Genomic DNA, 19,302 nt, shown 5'->3' on the forward strand with positions numbered 1-19,302 from the left:
TCACTTCCTTCCTTCCTTTGTAAATTAGCTTCTTTTTTTCTCATCAGAAAAAAAAAAAAAAAAAAAAAAAAGCAGCACAGGTCAGGCCAGTCACTCCCATCCTTCATGGGTTTGTGAATTAGTAAAAATAAAATTATAATAAGTAGCACAGACTGGTAAGCTTCTTTTCTCCAGCACAGGCCAACCTCCAGGCGTATCATTGTTCAGAATGAAGTATTTCAGAAAAAGGTAACAGAAAGAAAGAAAAGAAAATGAAAGAAACGATATGAAAGAAATGAAAAAAGAAATGAATATATTTAATATAATATTTAAGAGTGGAGGGAGGATGAGAACCTAGGTACCCCTGCGCTAAACGATTTAAATCGCCCGGCCGCGGCCGGTAATTTTAGTTCAGACCTCCTGACGGCCAGAGGCGCTAGCGTGCAATTCCCGGCAATCTTTGCGGCAGCCGATGCGTACAGAAGTGAAAAATAACGTTCTATTCGAATTCTATCCTCTTTGGTTGAGAGTCGCCCTTACTCATTCTCCTCTTTGCAGTAGAATATGCTCGTGTTGTTTTTATCACCTAATCACAGTAATCCTCGATTATCATTATCTATGCTTGGTTGGCTAGGTTTAGTGAATGTTCCTGTATGTGCCTTAGAGTTGGACTAGTCTTGTCAATTTAATTCAGTGCCTGTGGTTTTTTTTGGATTGTGATGCGGTGTCAGACGAGAACGTGTGTTTTGACTCGTATGTCACGATATTTCCTGTTATCGTTCATGTTCACTTAATGCAGTTTTAGGCAAAGTTGTATCATACAATACAGGATGTGATTAAGGACTTTCGTCTTACAAACTATTTACAAAGCACCACATTGTCATCATGTAAGTAGGCCTATTGTACCTTGATGTAGCCTATACAGAATATAAGGTGTTGTGTCGCTTCCCACGCATAGGGTATTACAGGCTTTAAAAGCTAGAAAGATCTCGTTATTCAGCTCCCCTTTAGTGGAAGATAACCATGCTTGTTTTTGTTTGTTTACTCATATACTATACAAAGCACTTATGGGTGGGAAACCTGTTGATATCAGGCCCTATTCATATGTCTGGAGGTTTTAAAACAGTAGAAACTATGGACTTTTTTTTTGAAATGTTTTTAGAACATGTCAATAAAATCTTAATAGTGACATTGCTTGATATTGATTGAGGTTACTTGGAAGAAGTGGTGTAATACTGTAATTGAAAGATACCCTCCAGCCTGCAATTTTTTCTGTGGTTACCAGCAGTAAACAAGTAAAAATGGCACTTTATGTATTTTCATTGTTGTTAAAAGACTTTGGTATGAAAGACTAATGATGTGTGCTGCTCTTCTCTTCATTAATGTAACACTGTTCTATCTGATTACAAGGTTAAGAGCACACACTGTACCTGGTGCACTATTTTGTTATTAATTACTTTAGTTAATTGGTTATTTTGAAAGTATTTATCTATAATGGTTTAGAGTAGGATTGGATTATAATTTTTGACTGTGACATTCTCTGTTGGCATTACCTATTTGGTAATACTGTAAATCAGAGAGTTGTCTTATGATTTTTTTTAGCGGACCTAGTGAAATTGTATGCGCGTGTATAGTCTTAGTAACTTAACACTGTTTATGTAGCCTAAATGTTAACTTCATTAGTCAATTCCCCAACTTAGTCCATACATGCACACGTACATACATATTACTTGAGAAACTTTTAGTGATATTTCTTTGTACGGGGGTGAGGAGTAAGGAGGGAGGGAGCTAGCCCGGTTCCAGTAATACTGCCAACTGAATGGAAATGAAATCTGAATTGAATCGATAGTATGATCGATCGATATAAATTTTCTAACCCTTTATTTTCTTAAGCCAACAACTGTGCCACACACACATTATATAACATTTCTCGATGTAAATCTTGGTCCTAGCATGAATTTTATATTTTGGGTTTGCTGTGTAAACAACAACAGTACTAGTACGTAAAGCGTCGAAATATTCTTAAACGAGGGACAGGAAAGGGGGTAGCCTATAAATGATTACTGAGAAATCCGAAAATAATATTCTGAGAATTCATTCAAGCTGTAATGGCATTCTTTGTGTAACATTTTGAACACTTCATACACTTAGGTTTAAAAATCAACAAAAAAATATTGTAATTTGTGGTGTGTGATTCGTAAAGGCATAATTATGATGGGTAATTTGTAATTATTACGATTGAATCGTAATAGTTGGCATATCTGAGATATCTCACGGCTGTGCATAGTTTGTGTGTCAAAGGTTGCCAATATGAATCTCGAGGATTGCCGAGGTCTACCGATTCAGCACTAGGGAGTCCAGGTATCACTAAAACTTTCGCGAGTAATAGGCTACATTAAAGATTTAGGTAGGTTTCAATCTGCTTTCTCTCTGTAAAGAAAGTAAACACCTCCACTATCCTCCACTTCTGTGGCCTTGTTTAGTTCCATATGTGTTATGATTAAGAACCGAGTCTAACCATTCTCGACCGAGCTCGATAGCTGCAGTCGTTTAAGTGCGGCCAATATTCGGGAGATAGTAGGTTCGAACCCCACTGTCGGCAGCCCTGAAAATGGTTTTCTGTGGTTTCCCATTTTCACACCAGGCAAATGCTGGGGCTGTACCTTAATTAAGGCCACGGCCGCTTCCTTCCCACTCCTAGCCCTTCCCTTGTCCCATCATCGCCATAAGACCTATCTGTATCGGTGCGACGTAAAGCAACCAGCAGAAAATAACCATTCTCGTCTTGATCTTCCTCTGCTTATCTTACCCTCCATACCTGAGTTCATTCTTCTTGTAGTTAACCAGTCCTCCTCCATTTGCCTCATCCGGCGCCGCCACCACCACCAAAGCCTGTTTATATGTACAGCTTCTTCTGTTGTGTTTATTGCTAACTTGGCCTTTACCTCTTCATTCAGAATACCTTCCTGCTATTTTCCCTTGGTGGAATGTTATGTAAAAAAAAAATTAAAAAAAAGTAACTGTGGAACATGCATTCAGAGACTTGCTTGTAAATATCCTGACTAGCATCCCTATAAAATCTTGCGTTTCAAAATTGATGAAAAAGTGGCATACAAAAGGCTCTGTTTGTGATGTATAGAGAAAGTGGAAAAGAGCCTTTGTAACTGAAGATAAACTTGGGAATATTTAGGTGTATTTAGAAGCAAGTCCCAGAAAATCACTTATAAATCATATAGCGCAGGAAACTAAATGATCCATGGGATTGGCCCACAATGTAACCAGACTGCTGGAATTTTGACCACATAAAATAAGATTTGTGCAAGAATTTTATCAGTTGGAGAGAATGTTGAATGCTCGTTGTCTCTGATGTCAGCATTAAGATCTCGCTTCCTAGTGTCCGTGGCGTACATGCTGCAGAGCTCTGCGGTTTGCACTGAGGCACGAATGAGGCCACACACACTCCTATCTCGGAAAGAGAGAAGACCCCTCACTGTGTTTGCGTGGTGAATAATTCAGCGTGGTTCACATCCTCGCAGAGAGTGCTGATAATACCAATATAATGGTCCGTTATTGGACATTATAAATTTTCCAGCTAACTCATTCTTGATTGCCTGCGTTTCGCCCTTGTGTGCTAAGTTAGGCTCGTCAGTTGGGACTTATCACACCACCCAAGACGCAAGGCTAGTGCATACCGTGGAGGTTGCTGCTGCTGAGGTTATTTCATTCCTGTCCTTTGACTAGTAGCTCTTTGGCCTTTGATTTTTGATTTATTGATATTTTGTCTTTAAACATGGTTGTATGTGTTGTACTTACGTCATTATTTATTGTTGATTTGGCGCAGAGATCGCCGGACCACCAAGGGGAACCAACCCACGGAGAGGAGCCGCACCACACCTCCCCCATAGTCTTCCCCCGCTAGACCCCGTTTATTGAATTCTTTCTTTGTACATTTGTATTTACATATATTTACATTTGGTAATTGTTTCATTGAGCTTCTTCTTTGGTTAGAGTCTTTAAGTCCTTCTTGCTGATCGTATTCACTACATATGTATTAATTTACAATAATTACATAGCAAGCACTAGTTATATATTTTACACATTTTAAAGGTAAATTTGTTGTTTCCTGCATAGGCTATTTGAAGCCACCAGCAGTGGCAATGCACTATGAGAGCTATGTCTCATTTCCAAAGATAGATGCCTGCCTGGCCATCAAATGATGTAGATGTTGATTCCCATAGGGAACCTAAAATATTTGTCCTGAATGAGTAAATTTATAATACCAATATAATGGTCCGTTATTGGACATTATAAATTTTCCAGCTAACTTATTCTTGATTGCCTGCGTTTCGCCCTCGTGTGCTAAGTTAGGCTCGTCAGTTGGGACTTAGCACACCACCCAAGACGCAAGGCTAGTGCATACCGTGGAGCAGGAAGGTATTTCCAAATGGAAATGAGACATAGCTCTTAGTGTATAGAGGATGGTAGGCTAACTGTAGTTCCTCCTAAAACAAAAATCACCTCCACCATACCCAGAAAAGATAAGTTAGAAATCCAACATGGCGCAGCTTGAATGATGTCAGAATTCAGTAAACAGGGCAACCAACGTTGTCGCCTTAATCTGTACAGTAGAAACCTTGCCCAGCGGTGCATTCATTGACTTACACGTGAACAGCAAGCAGAGGGTGTGTGAGAACATGATCCTCTGGGTTAGAGCCGGAAAGCAGCCTGCTAGACTCTAGTATCCGCTGGACAACAGCATGGGTCTGCTTTGACTAAAGGAAGTTGATCTTTATTCTCTGCTACTTCAGTTATCGCTTTAAATCATTTTTGTATCATCTGAAATATGGGTACCTGCAATTGAATCTCTGTGGACCATTTATTGAATAAGATATCTTTTTAGATGTATAACTATGGGTGTGTGTTTTGTTTTTTTCAGGGCTGTGGCTGATCCAGGTGTTAACTTATATGAAGTACCTGTGAAATCATTGCAGGAGCCTACAAAACATCTCCTCGCAACAATGTTGAACCCTCCGAAAGTTATTCCTACTGAAGACAACCTCCCTAGGTATGTATATATATACTAGCAAGATACCTGTGCTTCACTATGGAATTATTCTGAAATTTATGATTGAATGCTTATTTTTTTAGATATATAATCTGCCGAAATTCGCGATCTGACTCGTTTTCTGTGAGAATAAGCCAAAATTCGCGATCCGACTCGTTTTCTAATAGATTACGGCAAGTTTCCTCCCATTTTTCAATCTTTCTTTCCAGGAATCGATTTCGTACTTCCCGGGCTAGGTCCAGGTATTACACCCGGTCAGTTGGGTCCCTAAATCTTTGCCATCTTTTCCTATAAGCATTTTAATAGGGATCAAATCCTTTAGGGGATCTGTCGTGGTGTCGTCTTGGGTGCCTTGGCGGTACCGAACCCGCGGCCGGACTGCATTCTTAGTCATTAGCCGTCCAGGACCCGTTTCCAGCGTGGTCCGCACATTTGACGACGGTCCAGAACATTATTATTATTATTATTATTATTATTATTATTATTATTATTGTTATTATATGTTCTGGACCCCACAGCAATATGCAAGACCGCTTCTTGGCGGTAAATTACAGCCATTGTCATTGTTGACAATGTGACCAGCACCATTGTCGCGCGTAGGCAAGTGTGTGGGATTTCTGGCGATACGAATGACATATCTCCGTGTATTATTGACCTTATTATAGAGGTGAACAATTTGACGGCCAATCTCATTCCTATCGTTTATTTCAAATGTGTTTAAATTTTTATTTATATGCCAGCAGAATCTACTGTAATCTAAGAATGTTCTCCGAAGGAAAAGATGGCTGTTGAAAACGAACCCAGGAAAGATTAGAAATGATCAGTTTATGATCAGAATAAGTACATCGAAAGTCTACAGCCTGTTTCCTGTCATTCGACAGGGTCAGGGATGGAATGAATAAAGCCCCATCTAGCGGCAACAATAGGAATTGTGCCTACTGCCGAAGCTCCCCTCTCGGGCAATGATCGATTAGTGACAAATGAAATGAAATATTGGACAGTGTTGCTGGAATAAATGATGACAGGGAAAGCCGGAGTATCTGGAGAAAAACCTGTCCCACCTCCATTTTGTCCAGCACGAATGTCACATGGAGTGACCGGGATTTGAAACTCGGAACCCAGCTGTGAGAGGCCGGCGCGCTGCCGCCTGAGCAACAGAGGCTCCTTATAAATACATTATGAAGAGTAAAATCAATTGGTCTCACCTCCTTTTACACCCCACCGCCGTTAAGGTTATTTACCCCCCACCCCCTAAAAAATTAAAAGAAGGCGTGTTTCTTTATGTTTAAAGGAGATTCCAAACACGAATGCTCACGTCTATTACCTTCAGTTTTGAGATATAAGTATCCCCTTAAAAATAATTCACTTTTTTTAACTTCCTTTCACACTCCCCCGCCCCCCTCACAAAGTGATATTAAGGCAAAAAATACTTATATAAGTATCCCCTTAAAAATAATTCACTTTTTTTAACTTCCTTTCACACTCCCCCGCCCCCCTCACAAAGTGATATTAAGGCAAAAAATACTTGTTCCTTTAATAGTAAAGGATCTTCTAAATACCAATTATCACCACTCTAACCTCTTCAGTTTTTGATTTATGTGTCCTCATGAAAGGAATTCAACTCCTTTTCACTCCTGCTCCCCCCCCCCCAAGATTGTTTCAACCCAAAAACGCGCTTTTCTTTGTTTTTAAAGGAGATCAAAATACCAATTTTCACGTCTGTAACAACATTAGTTTTTATTAGATGTATGTATTCTCGTACAATTAAGTCAATTAATTTTTTCAATCCTTTAACCCTCCCCCCAAACCCCCTTCATTGGATTTTCCGAGAATACGTGTTTGTTTACTTTTAAAGCAGATTCCAAAAATCAATTTTCACGTGTATAACATCTTCATTTTTGAGATATCAGTAGCCTAATTAAAAGAATTCAAGCATCCGGGAGATAGTAGGTTCGAATCCCACTATCGGCAGCTCTGAAGATGGTTCTCCGTGGTTTCCCATTTTCACACCAGGCAAATGCTGGGGCTGTACCTTAATTAAGGCCACGGCCGCTTCCTTCCAACTCCTAGGCCTTTCCTGTCCCATCGTCGCCATAAGACCTATCTGTGTCGGTGCGACGTAAAGCCCCTAGCAAAAAAAAAAAAAAAAAAGAATTCAACACCATTTTCAGTTACTTTTACCCCCCCTCCAACTATCCCAAGTGGTATTTCCGACAACTAAAAATACACGTTTCTTTATTTTTAATAGAATTAAAAAATTACTATTTTTCACTTCTGTAACATGTTAAGTTTTTTGAGATATACTGTAGAAATTCTCATTTTAAAAATTCACCCCTTTTTAGTTCCCCTTAAGTGGAGTTTCCAAAAACAAATCACCTATGTTTCTTTACACTTACAGGAGATTCCAAATACCCACTTTTTACGTCTGTAACATTTTACGCTTCTCAGATATTCTGTAGATATAGTCTTTCAAAAAATTCACCCCAAATTGTCACTCCTGTTTAACCGCCATTAATTGAATTTTCGAAAAGCAAAAATATACGTGTTTCTTTATTTTTAAAGGAGATCCAATTTACAAATTTTCAGTTCTGTAATATCTTCAGTTTCATGATATATCTATCCTCATTAAAGGCATTCAACCCATTATTCACAATTTTACACCCCTCCTATTGGGATTTAGAGAAATACGTGTTCCTTTATTTTTAAGGGAGATTCTACACACCAATTTTTACATCTGTAAAATTTTAAGATGTAGACACACTCATTTTAAAAATTCACCCCCCATTATTTGGATTTTTCAAAAACGAAAAGATAACTGTTTCTTTATTTTTAAAGTAGATCCCAAATACCAATTTTCACGTCTATAATATCTTCAGGTTCTGAAATATAAGTAGCCTCATTAAAGGCATTCAACCTTTTTTTTTCACCCTTTTCCACCCTTCCTATTAGGATTTTCTGAAAACAAAAAAATACGTGTTTCTTTATTTTTAAAGGAGATTCTAAATACCAAATTTCATATCTGTAAACTTGTAAAGTTTTGAAATATAGACACACTCATTTTAAAATTTCACCCCCTTAGCGACAGAATATCCAAAAATCCTCTCTTAGCGAGCAAGTACATCTTAATATGAATATATCCCCAAAATTTCATTTCTTTATGTCGAGTAGTTTTGGCTCGGCGATGATGAATCAGTCAGTCGGGACAAGCTACTTTATATATATAGATGTGGTATCCACCACATAGGTTAGTTTTTGTAATGCCATCTAGAGTAGAGAATGTACACTTCAACTATTAGTAGTTAACGAAAAGCACCCAGCATAAACCACAAATTTTGAAAAGTAAGTGCTATACATCTCACCTTGTAGAAGAGTTAGAAATATGCGAGGGTCGATTCAGAAGTCATGGCAACTACCTGGTATTGTCTTAAATACTGTTACAAGGTTTTTAAAGAGAAACATTGATATTGTTGATGATATTTGATTAGAATAATAACAGTAAGTTATTTATTAAATTGACCGCCTATTCAACTCAATAAGTCATTGTCTTGAATGATTTACATTGATCTATTAACTAAAAATGGTACATGTTTTACCTAGTATGAAGGCATCATCAGCCATAGTCTTAACCTCGGAATAAAAATAAGCACTTGAAATAACATATAATAAGATGAAATTGATTTTAAAAGTCTTGAAGAGAGAATGTTGGTTTAAATTTTTTTTTTTTTTTACAATGTGAAGAATTACAAAGGTGAAAGTATTAAAATTATTGACATAAAAGTTGCTATTACAAGTAGAATGGACAAAGCAACAGACTGTGATGATCAAGTAGTAAGATTGCTAAAAATTAAGGTGACTGATTGGCGGTTACAATTAGATTCTGACGAGAATGATGATCAGTCATATTTAATAAAAAAGTAATATTGAGGAAATAATGTTGAAGGTTGGTCAGGAGATCACTATATTCCATTTCAGGAGACGAAAGTCATAGGCATAGGCATATGGTGGAAATGTAGAACACATTGATGAGAAGATTAAAAGTTGAAGAACAATGTTAAAATTGGACCTCATAGACCATCTCAGTTTGAAGCAATGTTAAAATCTTGTGAAGAATTTGAGTTTATTGACAGATGAGTCTGTAAAAGGAAACCAGAAACTTGGTATTAATTGTGTGAAAAGATTTTGTTTTTAATTTTAGCGGCGATCGAGTATACTTACCATTTGACTTGTAAGGTGAAGGTAGTTTGTACGTTATGAATCAAGTGTATTGACAACTGTTGACTTCTTACTACAAGTGTTGTAGCTGCAGGTTTGTGTTGGAGGAGGAGCTGTTTGCGGAGGCGTGATTATTGGCTTGTTTTAGCGCTTGGAGGGGAACTGCTATTGGTGGGAGAGAAGGAGGAGAGTGTACTACTACGCGTATTGTATCGGTGAGGAGCCATTGGAGGGAGCAATATTAGAGTGGGTGTGGCAATGTGTTTATTGGTTGCATTTGAATGAGTGGTGCTAGGTGTGAGGAGAAGGGAGAGGAGTGTATTAGCTGTAGAGGAAGTGGGAATGTTTATTAATTTGAAGTTGAACATTTTTAAGAATATATTAGTGAGGGGAATTGAATTTTGTAATAGAATTAAAACCTGTTCATGTAAGGGGCTTTTTTTAATCAATAATGTCATTTAGGTTCTTGTCTTTATTGAAATGTTGGTCGAGGAAAATGAATTGATTTTCGTATTCTGTCATAAGTTTACTTTTATCGACTCTTTTGAGAATATGAAGGTCTTGTTCTATTGTAGTGAATTTATGTCCTGTGTCCCTCGTGTGCTTGGCCGTTGCGGAGAATTTATTAGGTCTTTGAGCATTGTAATGTTCGGCGTATCTGGTGTAGAAGCTGCGGCCAGTTTGGCCAACATAAGAAAAATTACATGTAGAGCATTTCAATCTATATATTCCTGATCCAGAGTAACTATTGTCTGTGATGTTAATGGAGTTATGATTAAAGAATAAATTGTGATTAGAGTTTTTTTGTTGTATAGGCTATTTTTACATTGTGCTTTATTAATGGATTGGTTATCGGATAAATCTTATGGTTGGTGAACGTGAATTTAGCGTATTTTGGTTTGACAGGTTTCAATGGAGATAAATTTGTAGCTAATTTTAACTTGGTTTTGTTGATGATTTTGTCAATTATATCAGTGTTAAGTCCATTGAATTTAGCTATTTCCTTAATGAACAGTAATTCTTTCTTTAAATTAGTAGCGGACATCAGAATTTTTAATGCTCTATATATTAGACTGTGATAAGTGGCTTTTTTATGTGAGTTGGGATGTAATGAATCATTTTTGTGGTTGTTGGAGAAAAGGCGGGTTTTCTGTATATTTGGAAGTCGAACTTGTTTGATACTCGCGTGATTTTGATGTCTAGGAAATTCAAAGAGCTATTGATCTCATCTTCTTTGGTGAATTTAATGTTTTTACCCAAATTGTTAAGGAATGACAATATGTTATCACTGTTGTTGATTTGTTTATCTATTATTGCTCTGGTACCATCGACATAGCGATGCCAAAGACAGAGTCCATTGATCTTACTGTGTTCGAGATTATCTAAGTATATATCAGCTAATATACCAGATAATGGGTCTCCCATCGCTAAACCTTCCTGTTTGTAAATTTTCTTATTGAAGGTGAAGTAGTTGGCTAAAACGAAACTAAGTAATTTTAACCATTCATCAATTTCGATTTTACTCAATGTGCTATGTTTCAACAGATTGTTTTCTATGATGTTAATAGTATTATTGATAGGGATATTTGTATACATGTTGGTGATGTCGAAAGAACATAAAACGTGGTTTGGTTGCAGACTGAATTTATTTAGGGAATTGCGAAGTTCAGTCGAGTCCTTTATGGGGTTGGAGTTGTGAAATTTGAAATGTTTTTTCAGGAATTTGTGCAAAAATTGAGAAGTTTTATAAGTAGGACTGTTCATACTGTTAATTATGGGTCGAATGGGGACCTCCTTTTTATGAATTTTGGGCAATGAAAAAAGTTTGTTTTATTAATGTAATCCTGTTTGTTCATTATTACTATGGTGTTGCCCTTATCTGCTTTAGTAATCAGAACGTTGTTATTATGGATTTTGGATTTCAGGTTTAGAATTTGTTTCGAGATGTAGTTATTGTTAGAAGTTATCTCATTAATCAGTGTTGGGAGTTTCTTTTTTACTTCATAACGTACGTCATTTTGTTTGTCTGTCGGGATTTGTTTATTGATATTGGTTTCGGTTTCAGCAATGGTAGTGATAATGTCCTCTGCTGTTTTGTGATTAGGCCAATTATGTTTGATACCTTTATCTAATAGATTCGTCTCTTGGTTAGAGAATGTTGTATTAGATAGGTTAATTGTGGTAGGAATGTTCATCAGATGGGAAGGGGACACTTTGTTGTTTGTATTTTGGTCAGATGTTTTGTGTTTGTTTTCTTGTAAACAAAACAATTTATGGTTTAGGGTTTTCTGTTTCCTATCTAATATGTATGATAATTTAAGGTCAGTGTACCTTAAAAAGAAATTCCATTCAAATGGAGATAATTTTTGAGAAATGTTCAAGTGAGTCCTATATAATTGTAAATTTAGTAGAGATTTTTTCTTGTATAATAGCTTAATTTCATTTTTCAACCATATGCTGGTTACTTTCTTTTGAGTGGCATTTTTGAATAGGGATGACCTTTTCTTTGGAAAGATTTAAGAAACTTAGGTACCAACTCTAATTTTAAGCAATCTTTAAGAAGCTTAATATCTCTAGATATCTTGCCTATTTTAATTCTCAGGTTCAAATACTTGTTAGGTTATGTCATTGCCTGGTTGGCATTAGTATTATATGTAATAAATATAATGTAATAGCAACTTTTATGTCAATAATTTTAATACTTTCACCTTTGTAATTCTTCACATTGTAAAAAAAAATTTTTTTAACCAACATTGTTAGCTTATTTTAAGTCTCTTCAAGACTTTTAAAATCAATTTCATCTTATTATATGCTATTTCAAGTGCTTATTTTTATTCCGAGGTTAAGACTATGGCTGATGATGCCTTCATACTAGGTAAAACATGTACCATTTTTAGTTAATAGATCAATGTAAATCATCCAAGACAATGACTTATTGTGTTGATTAGGTGGTCAATTTAATAAATAACTTACTGTTATTATTCTAATCAAATATCAATCCGGATCAAAATGATATTTATTACATGTGCTATTTTATTCTCCTTTTAATATATTTATCTTACACCTATTGTTTTTATTCTCTTTTTAATATCTTACACCTGTTGTTTTTATTCTCCTTTTAATATATTTATCTTACACCTATTGTTTTTATTCTCTTTTTAATATCTTACACCTTTTGTTTTTATCCTCCTTTTAACATATCTATCTTACACCTATTGTTTTTATTCTCTTTTTAATATATTTATCTTACACCTATTGTGAACGGAAGCCACCAACCATTTCTCAAAATGTTCGCCGTTTGCCTTTACACAGGTAGCAAATCTCTTAGGCCAGTCATCTATGGCCGGGCACACTGTCTCGAAAGGGAAATCCGCCACTCCCTTCACCAGGGAGCGCTTCAGGCTGTTGATACTGGGGTGTCTCTTCTTGCAGACCATCTCCTCGAGTACTTGCCACAGTTTATAATCCAAGGGATTGAGCTCCGGGCGGGATGAAGGCCAGTCAGCTGGAGATACGAAGCCACTCGAGTCGTCTTGGTAGCGTTTTTTGCATTTTCAGCTGGGCTGTGAGAAAATGTCCTGTGCTTTGCCAGTAAGCTTTCAACTCGGGGTAACTATGTAACACGCGGGACATAATTTATTTCGAGATATTTAGCTCACGAGCCACGACGGATTGTCTCTGCAGTGTTTCGCAAGTGCTGGAGCGCTTCCTTGTCTGGTCTGGTCATCAAGAGTCCCGGTCTTGAGGAATCACTTGATAGTGGGGTGCACAAACATTCTACTGATTTCCACTGTTTTTAATGCCCTGAAATATCAAATGCAGATTTCCTTTTACCTTGTGAAGGGCTATTACAGCCATACCCTCCTCACTTCAGGAAAACAACCTCTCGCTTCTATGCCAAGGTGAAGGAAACGGGTTGTAACGGTATTTATGACAAGACTAGGTATTTTGTATTTCCCAGAAATGTGCCAACAACAAATATTACATTAACTTAGTAATGTTGCTGGTCGTGATGACGCTCCCTATGTCCGTTGTCTGATGACGGCTGTGCATAATGGAAGTAACGAAAGTTGAACAGCGTTCGTACATCCTACTCCACGTGACTTCGATGTTATTCCCAAAGTAAAGAAGCCGTGTGACTTGTTAGATTTTATTGAATGAGAGGTGTTTAAATAGTTCAGTTGTTATGACTTTTTATTTGATTGAATATCTTTATTATTATGGAGTTCGTGCTGTTGATTTCATCCGATGCTTTGCCTAAAAACAAGACATCGTACAAGCATTTTGACGTCGGGTAGTACACGTTGATGAATCTCCAGTAGTTTCCGTGTTCCTCATTGGTGGCATTGAACTTAGGGGATTCTTTGAAGAATGTTAAACAGCGCGTATGATACGTACAAGAATAAAACACAACAGTCATTTCCAGAGACTGCTGCATCTCTACCCTTTTAAATATTTTTGATACAACCTGACTTTTAACCCTGTTTATCACCATGCAATTGCCTACTGCACATCTCGCAACATTCTCAAGGTCTTGTAGCAGTTTCTCTTTTGAAACTGAAATTTTACTTAATAAGGTAACAATCACATTTTGGTAGGATATAATGTTACAGAGTTGATAATGCAAGTGGCTAGCAACGCAGTGCTACTGCATCCCTGCGCTGAACACGAGAAGCACCTGTTGTGGGCGCTGTGCTGCTCTCACCTACGTCTCGGTACTCCGCTACAAACTCTTAAATTATACTCCTGTACCATTTCATTTTTACTCCTGAAACTGCGCAGGAATGCAAACGACGACATTTCCATTCTTTAAATTCCGTCGTAGCAAAAGAAATTGTCTTTCTAAAGGGCTCTGTTTCGGCATGAACTGACAGAAGTGTGGTAAGGAGGTTTTGAAAGGTTTTTTTTTTTTTTAATATACGCCATTCACAAAATAAAATATACATTGTCTGACAAAGAGAGTTAAGCACCCAGAAGGAGTGGTTGAAGGTAAATGAAACTTCATATGCTGAAAAAAGGCCATGTGTCTCTTTATTGAACTGATTACAATATGGGATAAAAGAGACAAGGCCGTTGGCAGTTACAGGTGGAATGTCGGCACCAGGTCAGTAGTTTGTCGCACCCACCCACCCCCCTGCCGACTGTAACTGCCCCTTATGCAGATCGGAATAGTGTCAAATAGGGTTGGGCACTATATCCCTGTTTCGGCACACTGTGCCGGTGCACAATTATGTTCTGCTGTTCCAGAACACAGAGTGTCAATTGTTCCGAAAGCCGGGGACACTGACTCGCTGTCCCGTCAGAAGCGCCGCTATGCACTGCCCTTTGCCTACTAGCTGAACTGTGCAACGGGCGCACGGGATGCGGGACTGTAACTGCGCAGTGTAGAGAGAACTTCGAGAGGCAACATTACATGCTCCGCGCCAGTGGGAATGTGCCTGTACGGAACGTGCTGTGTGGTGTGTGCCTGTGTGTAGTTATGGCCATGGTCCAGCATAAAGCTGCAGGGAACGTGAACGAACAGTCGGAACACTGAAATTCGCGCCCAATAATCACGTTTAAAGGCTGCTTTTAGGTTAAGATTTTTCTGGTCAATATAAAATACACATAACACGGTTACAATGGCAGTGCAGGTGTTTTAAGGTAACCAATTCAAGAATATTTAATTTGGACTTTAAGGAAACTTTTAAGCCCAAGAAAAATATAGGTCATCGCTTTGGAATTAAAGATATAACTGGATGAAAAAATGTTGACACTCGAGGGCGGCACACAGCCGGTATCGACAGGCAGACACAGCCAAGGCCAACTAATCTATCTAGTGCAGCCTTGACATAGCACGTTCGGTTCAGGCACATTCCAGCTGAAGCGGAGCATGTCCTGTTGCCTCTCGAAGTTCTCTCTAGGACGCAGTTACGGTCCTGTGTCCCGGCACTCTGTATCGAAACACTCCGCCTCAAGCTCCTAATCTTGCGGTAGTGAATGTTCCGGTCTGCCCAACTCTAGTGTCAAACTCAAACAGACTTAGGATCCTCTCCTGGGGGCACAGTTGTTGCAGCTATCCCTCTAGATTCCGCTGGTTGGTACTGGAACGGAGTCCCCGTCCAATGTCATCCCACACTTGTTCAATAATGAAGAGGTCCGGGAGAACCTCAACATGCTCTAGGCAGTCCATAGACACACGAACTGTGTGTGGATGTGCATTATCTTGGAACACTGTCCCAGGGTGCTGTGCCATAAGGGGTAGGACATGTGACGTATCACTGTGCCATCAAAGTCTGTTGAAGCACTATTAGAGGTGACCTGAACACATATGCTATGGCTCCCCACACCATGATGCCAGGGATTACGTGCCTGTGTGCCCGATATGAGCAGGATCTGCCCTCGAAGCCGCCAAACCTGCCCTTGCCTCCTGGGCAAGGCACGACTCCAAACGCACACGTTGGTGTTCTGGTGTCGATGGCAACCGACGCATGGGGCAGTAGCACCCCTATCCGGCTGATGCAAGCTGTCAAGACACTGTGTGGGAGCTCACAGGATGTTGTAGAGTCTCCAGTAAATGTTCGCGGATGGCGGGTACTGAAGTTATGGAATCCCGCAATACTTGGCGCACCACACACGGTCTTCCCTCGGAGTGGTGTTTCTTGGTCCACCCGAACCTGCACGACGTGATTGTACCCTTTGTGTCCAACATTGCACCACTGTGACATGCCTGGCAATTGCACGATATGACCAACCAGCCTCATGCAGTCCCACAATGCGGCGTCTATCAAATGCCGTCAGCGGGTGGATAGGCTGTTAATGCGTCTGCGAGGCATCGGGGGTACAACAACAGGACGGTGCCTCTGGTGGGCGTTCTACACATTACATATCCTTGTAAATCTAATCATTTACTCACACATCAATGGTATGGATGTATACCAAACTGGACCACTCCTTGTGGGTGCTTAACTTTTTTTGTCAGGTGTCAGAGCCTGAGTTCATCAAGGAAACGGTCCTAACTGCACTTGGGAATGAATGAAATGAGGCCCCCTGCTGTGAGCAGAGATGGCAGTGCTCTCATTCCATCCTAAAACTAGTGGCTGCAAATTACAAAATAAAGAAAAATACGGCAGAATATTCAATATTTTTCTACCCATGGTGCATACCAGTATCGGAATGCTTGCGTACCCCTCGCTAATAGTGTTATAAGAACAGACAAAACTGGAGATCATTGATCTATTATCCTACCCGACAGGGGGGAGAAGAAGAAGAGGACTGTATCCGTTGTTCCCTCTACTTATTTCAGGGACTGGCGGGGATTGGCCGTGTTGACTGGCCTGAGCCAAGACTCTGTATTGGCTGCAGCATGGAGTGCAGACCCTACAGAGAAGGTGCTGAGTATGTGGGAAGAGGGAACGCTCGGTCTTCTCCAAGATTACCTGGGCCAGTTAGATCGGTGGGACGTTTTTGATGACACTGTTCAGATGATGGGTAAGTTGACTATCTGGTTTACTCTAGTTCAGTACTTTTCTTTTCTTTCCATTTGTGATAAATGTGCTGCAAGAAAAATTATTTGAACCCATTCAGGGCTAAATTTTTGTGTGCTGTTGTGTGAATTCATGATAAAATGTGTAGTACTTTAAGGCACAGAAAGATATATGCATACTGTCTCCAGTGCTCTTCAGTATCTATGGTCATGAGAGCTGCTCTTGTTGAATTGAACAGTGGATTTTTCTGTTGGTGGTAGAGAGATCTCAAATCTCTGGTATCAGTCACTACTAATCTGTATTTAGGGCAGTCGCCCAGGTGGCAGATTCCCTATCTGTTATTTTCTTAGCCTTTTCTTAAATGACTTAAAAGAAACTGGAAATTTATTGAACATCTTCCTATTAACGAATCTTGCCCCAATTTGTCCTCTTGAATTCCAAGTTTATCTTCATATTGTGATCTTTCCTACTTTTAAAGACACCACTCAAACTTATTCGTCTACTAATGTCATTCTACACCATCTCTCCACTGACAGCTCGGATCATACCACTTACAAGTAACTATTCTCATTTTGGTTCCGTATTGAAGATGACGTATGTCTCAAATATTATTACAGTATTGTAAGTTCAATACAATACAATATGGTCAGCTATTTCATATGGTCAAAATTTTATACATAATACATTAAAGTCAATGGTACATGTTTCACCCTCCTTACGGGCATCATCAGCCTATATCAATCTTAAAAATAATACATATGGAGTCATTCTAATCTTATAAATTATAGGTTAAAATGTTGAAAAATGATTTCGTAAAACATTATACAATAACATCTAAAACAACAATAATGCACCAAAGTGTGTTTTAAAAAAAAAAAGAGTAAATTAACTGTTTTTGAAGATTAAAACGTGGTTAAACATGAATTTTGAGAGTTTAAAACTAAAATGGATCCTTTTTTTATAATATCATTAAGACTGTGATGGCCTTGAATGTAAACACAATCATCAAAGGGGAAAATTGATGAATTTATGAAGATCCTGAATTTTGTATTGAATAACAACTTTTTCTCCTTTAATGGTAAGATTTATCAACAGACTGGCTTAGCCATGGGTGACCCTTTGTCCGGCATCTTAGCTGACATTTACATGGACTCAATAGAATACCAAAATCAAAGAACAGTGACGAAGTTTTAGAGAATTTAAATAAAATTGACCCTAATGTAAAATTCACTAAAGAAGACGAAGTTAAAGAGTCCTTAAATTTTTTAGATATAATGATCACGCGCGCCAATAATACTTTCGATTTTCAAATCGACAGAAAACCCACACAATCACCTATAACCATAAATAGTTCCTCTTTACATCCTAAATCTCAAAAACAAGCGTCATTCTATAATTTAATACCCAGAGCCTTAAAAATCCCACTTTCCCCTAATAACTTAAAAATAGAATTAAACTATATAAGGCACTTGGCTAAGCTTAATGGGTTCAAAGTTGAAATGATTAACCAGTTAATCAATAAAATTAAATAGACTGTAAACTATCCACGCATCTCATTCGTGATAAACCTAAAAAAACTAGTTTCGCTACGTTTACATACAATAACCCAGCCATCCACCAGATCGCCAACACACTGAAGAAATACGACACTAATATTGCTTTCAGAACAGTAAATACAAATCAAAGTATATTTTTTAATCATAATAAAGTCAATTAAAAAAAAAACAGCCGTTTTTCGAGATCTGGTATTTACAGACTAACTTGTGCTCAGTGTGGATTTAGTTATGTTGGACAGACTGGGCGCAGCTTTTATACGAGATATATGGAGCATTACAATGCCTTAAAGCACAACAAATATTCAGCGATGAGCTCACACATGAGTGAAACAGGACATCAGTTTACATCAATTGATAAAGATCTCACTATTCTAAAATGTATAGGCAAAGGAAAACTTACGAATGAATTAGAAAATCTTTACATCTTTTTAGACCAAGCCTATAACAAACACCATAATCTTAACGATGCCACGGAAGCAAAAAATCCTTTATATGAGCTAACTCCAAAGTTATTAGGCATGGTGAATTCAAAACATAATACAATTCCGCAAACTTTTAGAACTTCTTGTTCTAAAGCTTCCACCACCTCGTCAAATGTTAGGCCCGCCCATCTTGTTCCTAACAGCCCTCCAATAACAACACATGCGCTCAAGGATCCACCCACCATTACCCCCCCTCCATGTCCTTCACTGCCTCAGCCACACCGTTATAATACTAGAAGTAGAAAGCTCAGTCAAGCTAGCGTTGCTGAAACAACCCGACGTACTTAATACGCACCGTACGAGTATGTACCGCCTTAGGCATTTTTGACGTACGGGAAGTCTCTTGTACAGTACGGTATTATTTAACCGACTTTCTTCCACATTTTGTTTCAGATAAACTTGATAATTTCTTCCAACTAATGTTTCAACGGAATTATAACATCAACTTGACTGTCTTTTAAATCCAATCGACTACCAACATAATTACTGACATCCGCTAGCTTTGACATACGTTTTATCATTAGCAACCCCTCTACAAGAAG

At 38.3% G+C, this 19,302-nt stretch overlaps 1 protein-coding gene across 3 annotated transcripts in view; it reads left to right on the top strand.

Annotated features, from left to right (window-relative positions):
• The first annotated feature begins 514 nt into the window (after positions 1 to 514).
• The window catches only part of Myd88 (myeloid differentiation primary response protein MyD88), a 65,412-nt gene continuing 46,624 nt past the window's right edge, over positions 515 to 19,302 (top strand). For all 3 annotated transcript variants that reach the window (XM_067154822.2, XM_067154823.2, XM_067154824.2), the window contains exons 1-3: positions 515 to 866; positions 4,916 to 5,044; positions 16,542 to 16,726. In XM_067154822.2, the coding sequence (XP_067010923.2) occupies positions 865 to 866; positions 4,916 to 5,044; positions 16,542 to 16,726 (316 nt within the window). In that variant the 5' untranslated portion in view covers positions 515 to 864. The remainder of the gene's footprint in view (positions 867 to 4,915; positions 5,045 to 16,541; positions 16,727 to 19,302) is intronic.

This window comes from Anabrus simplex, chromosome 10 (genome assembly GCF_040414725.1).
Source record: "Anabrus simplex isolate iqAnaSimp1 chromosome 10, ASM4041472v1, whole genome shotgun sequence".
Lineage (NCBI taxonomy): Eukaryota > Metazoa > Arthropoda > Insecta > Orthoptera > Tettigoniidae > Anabrus > Anabrus simplex.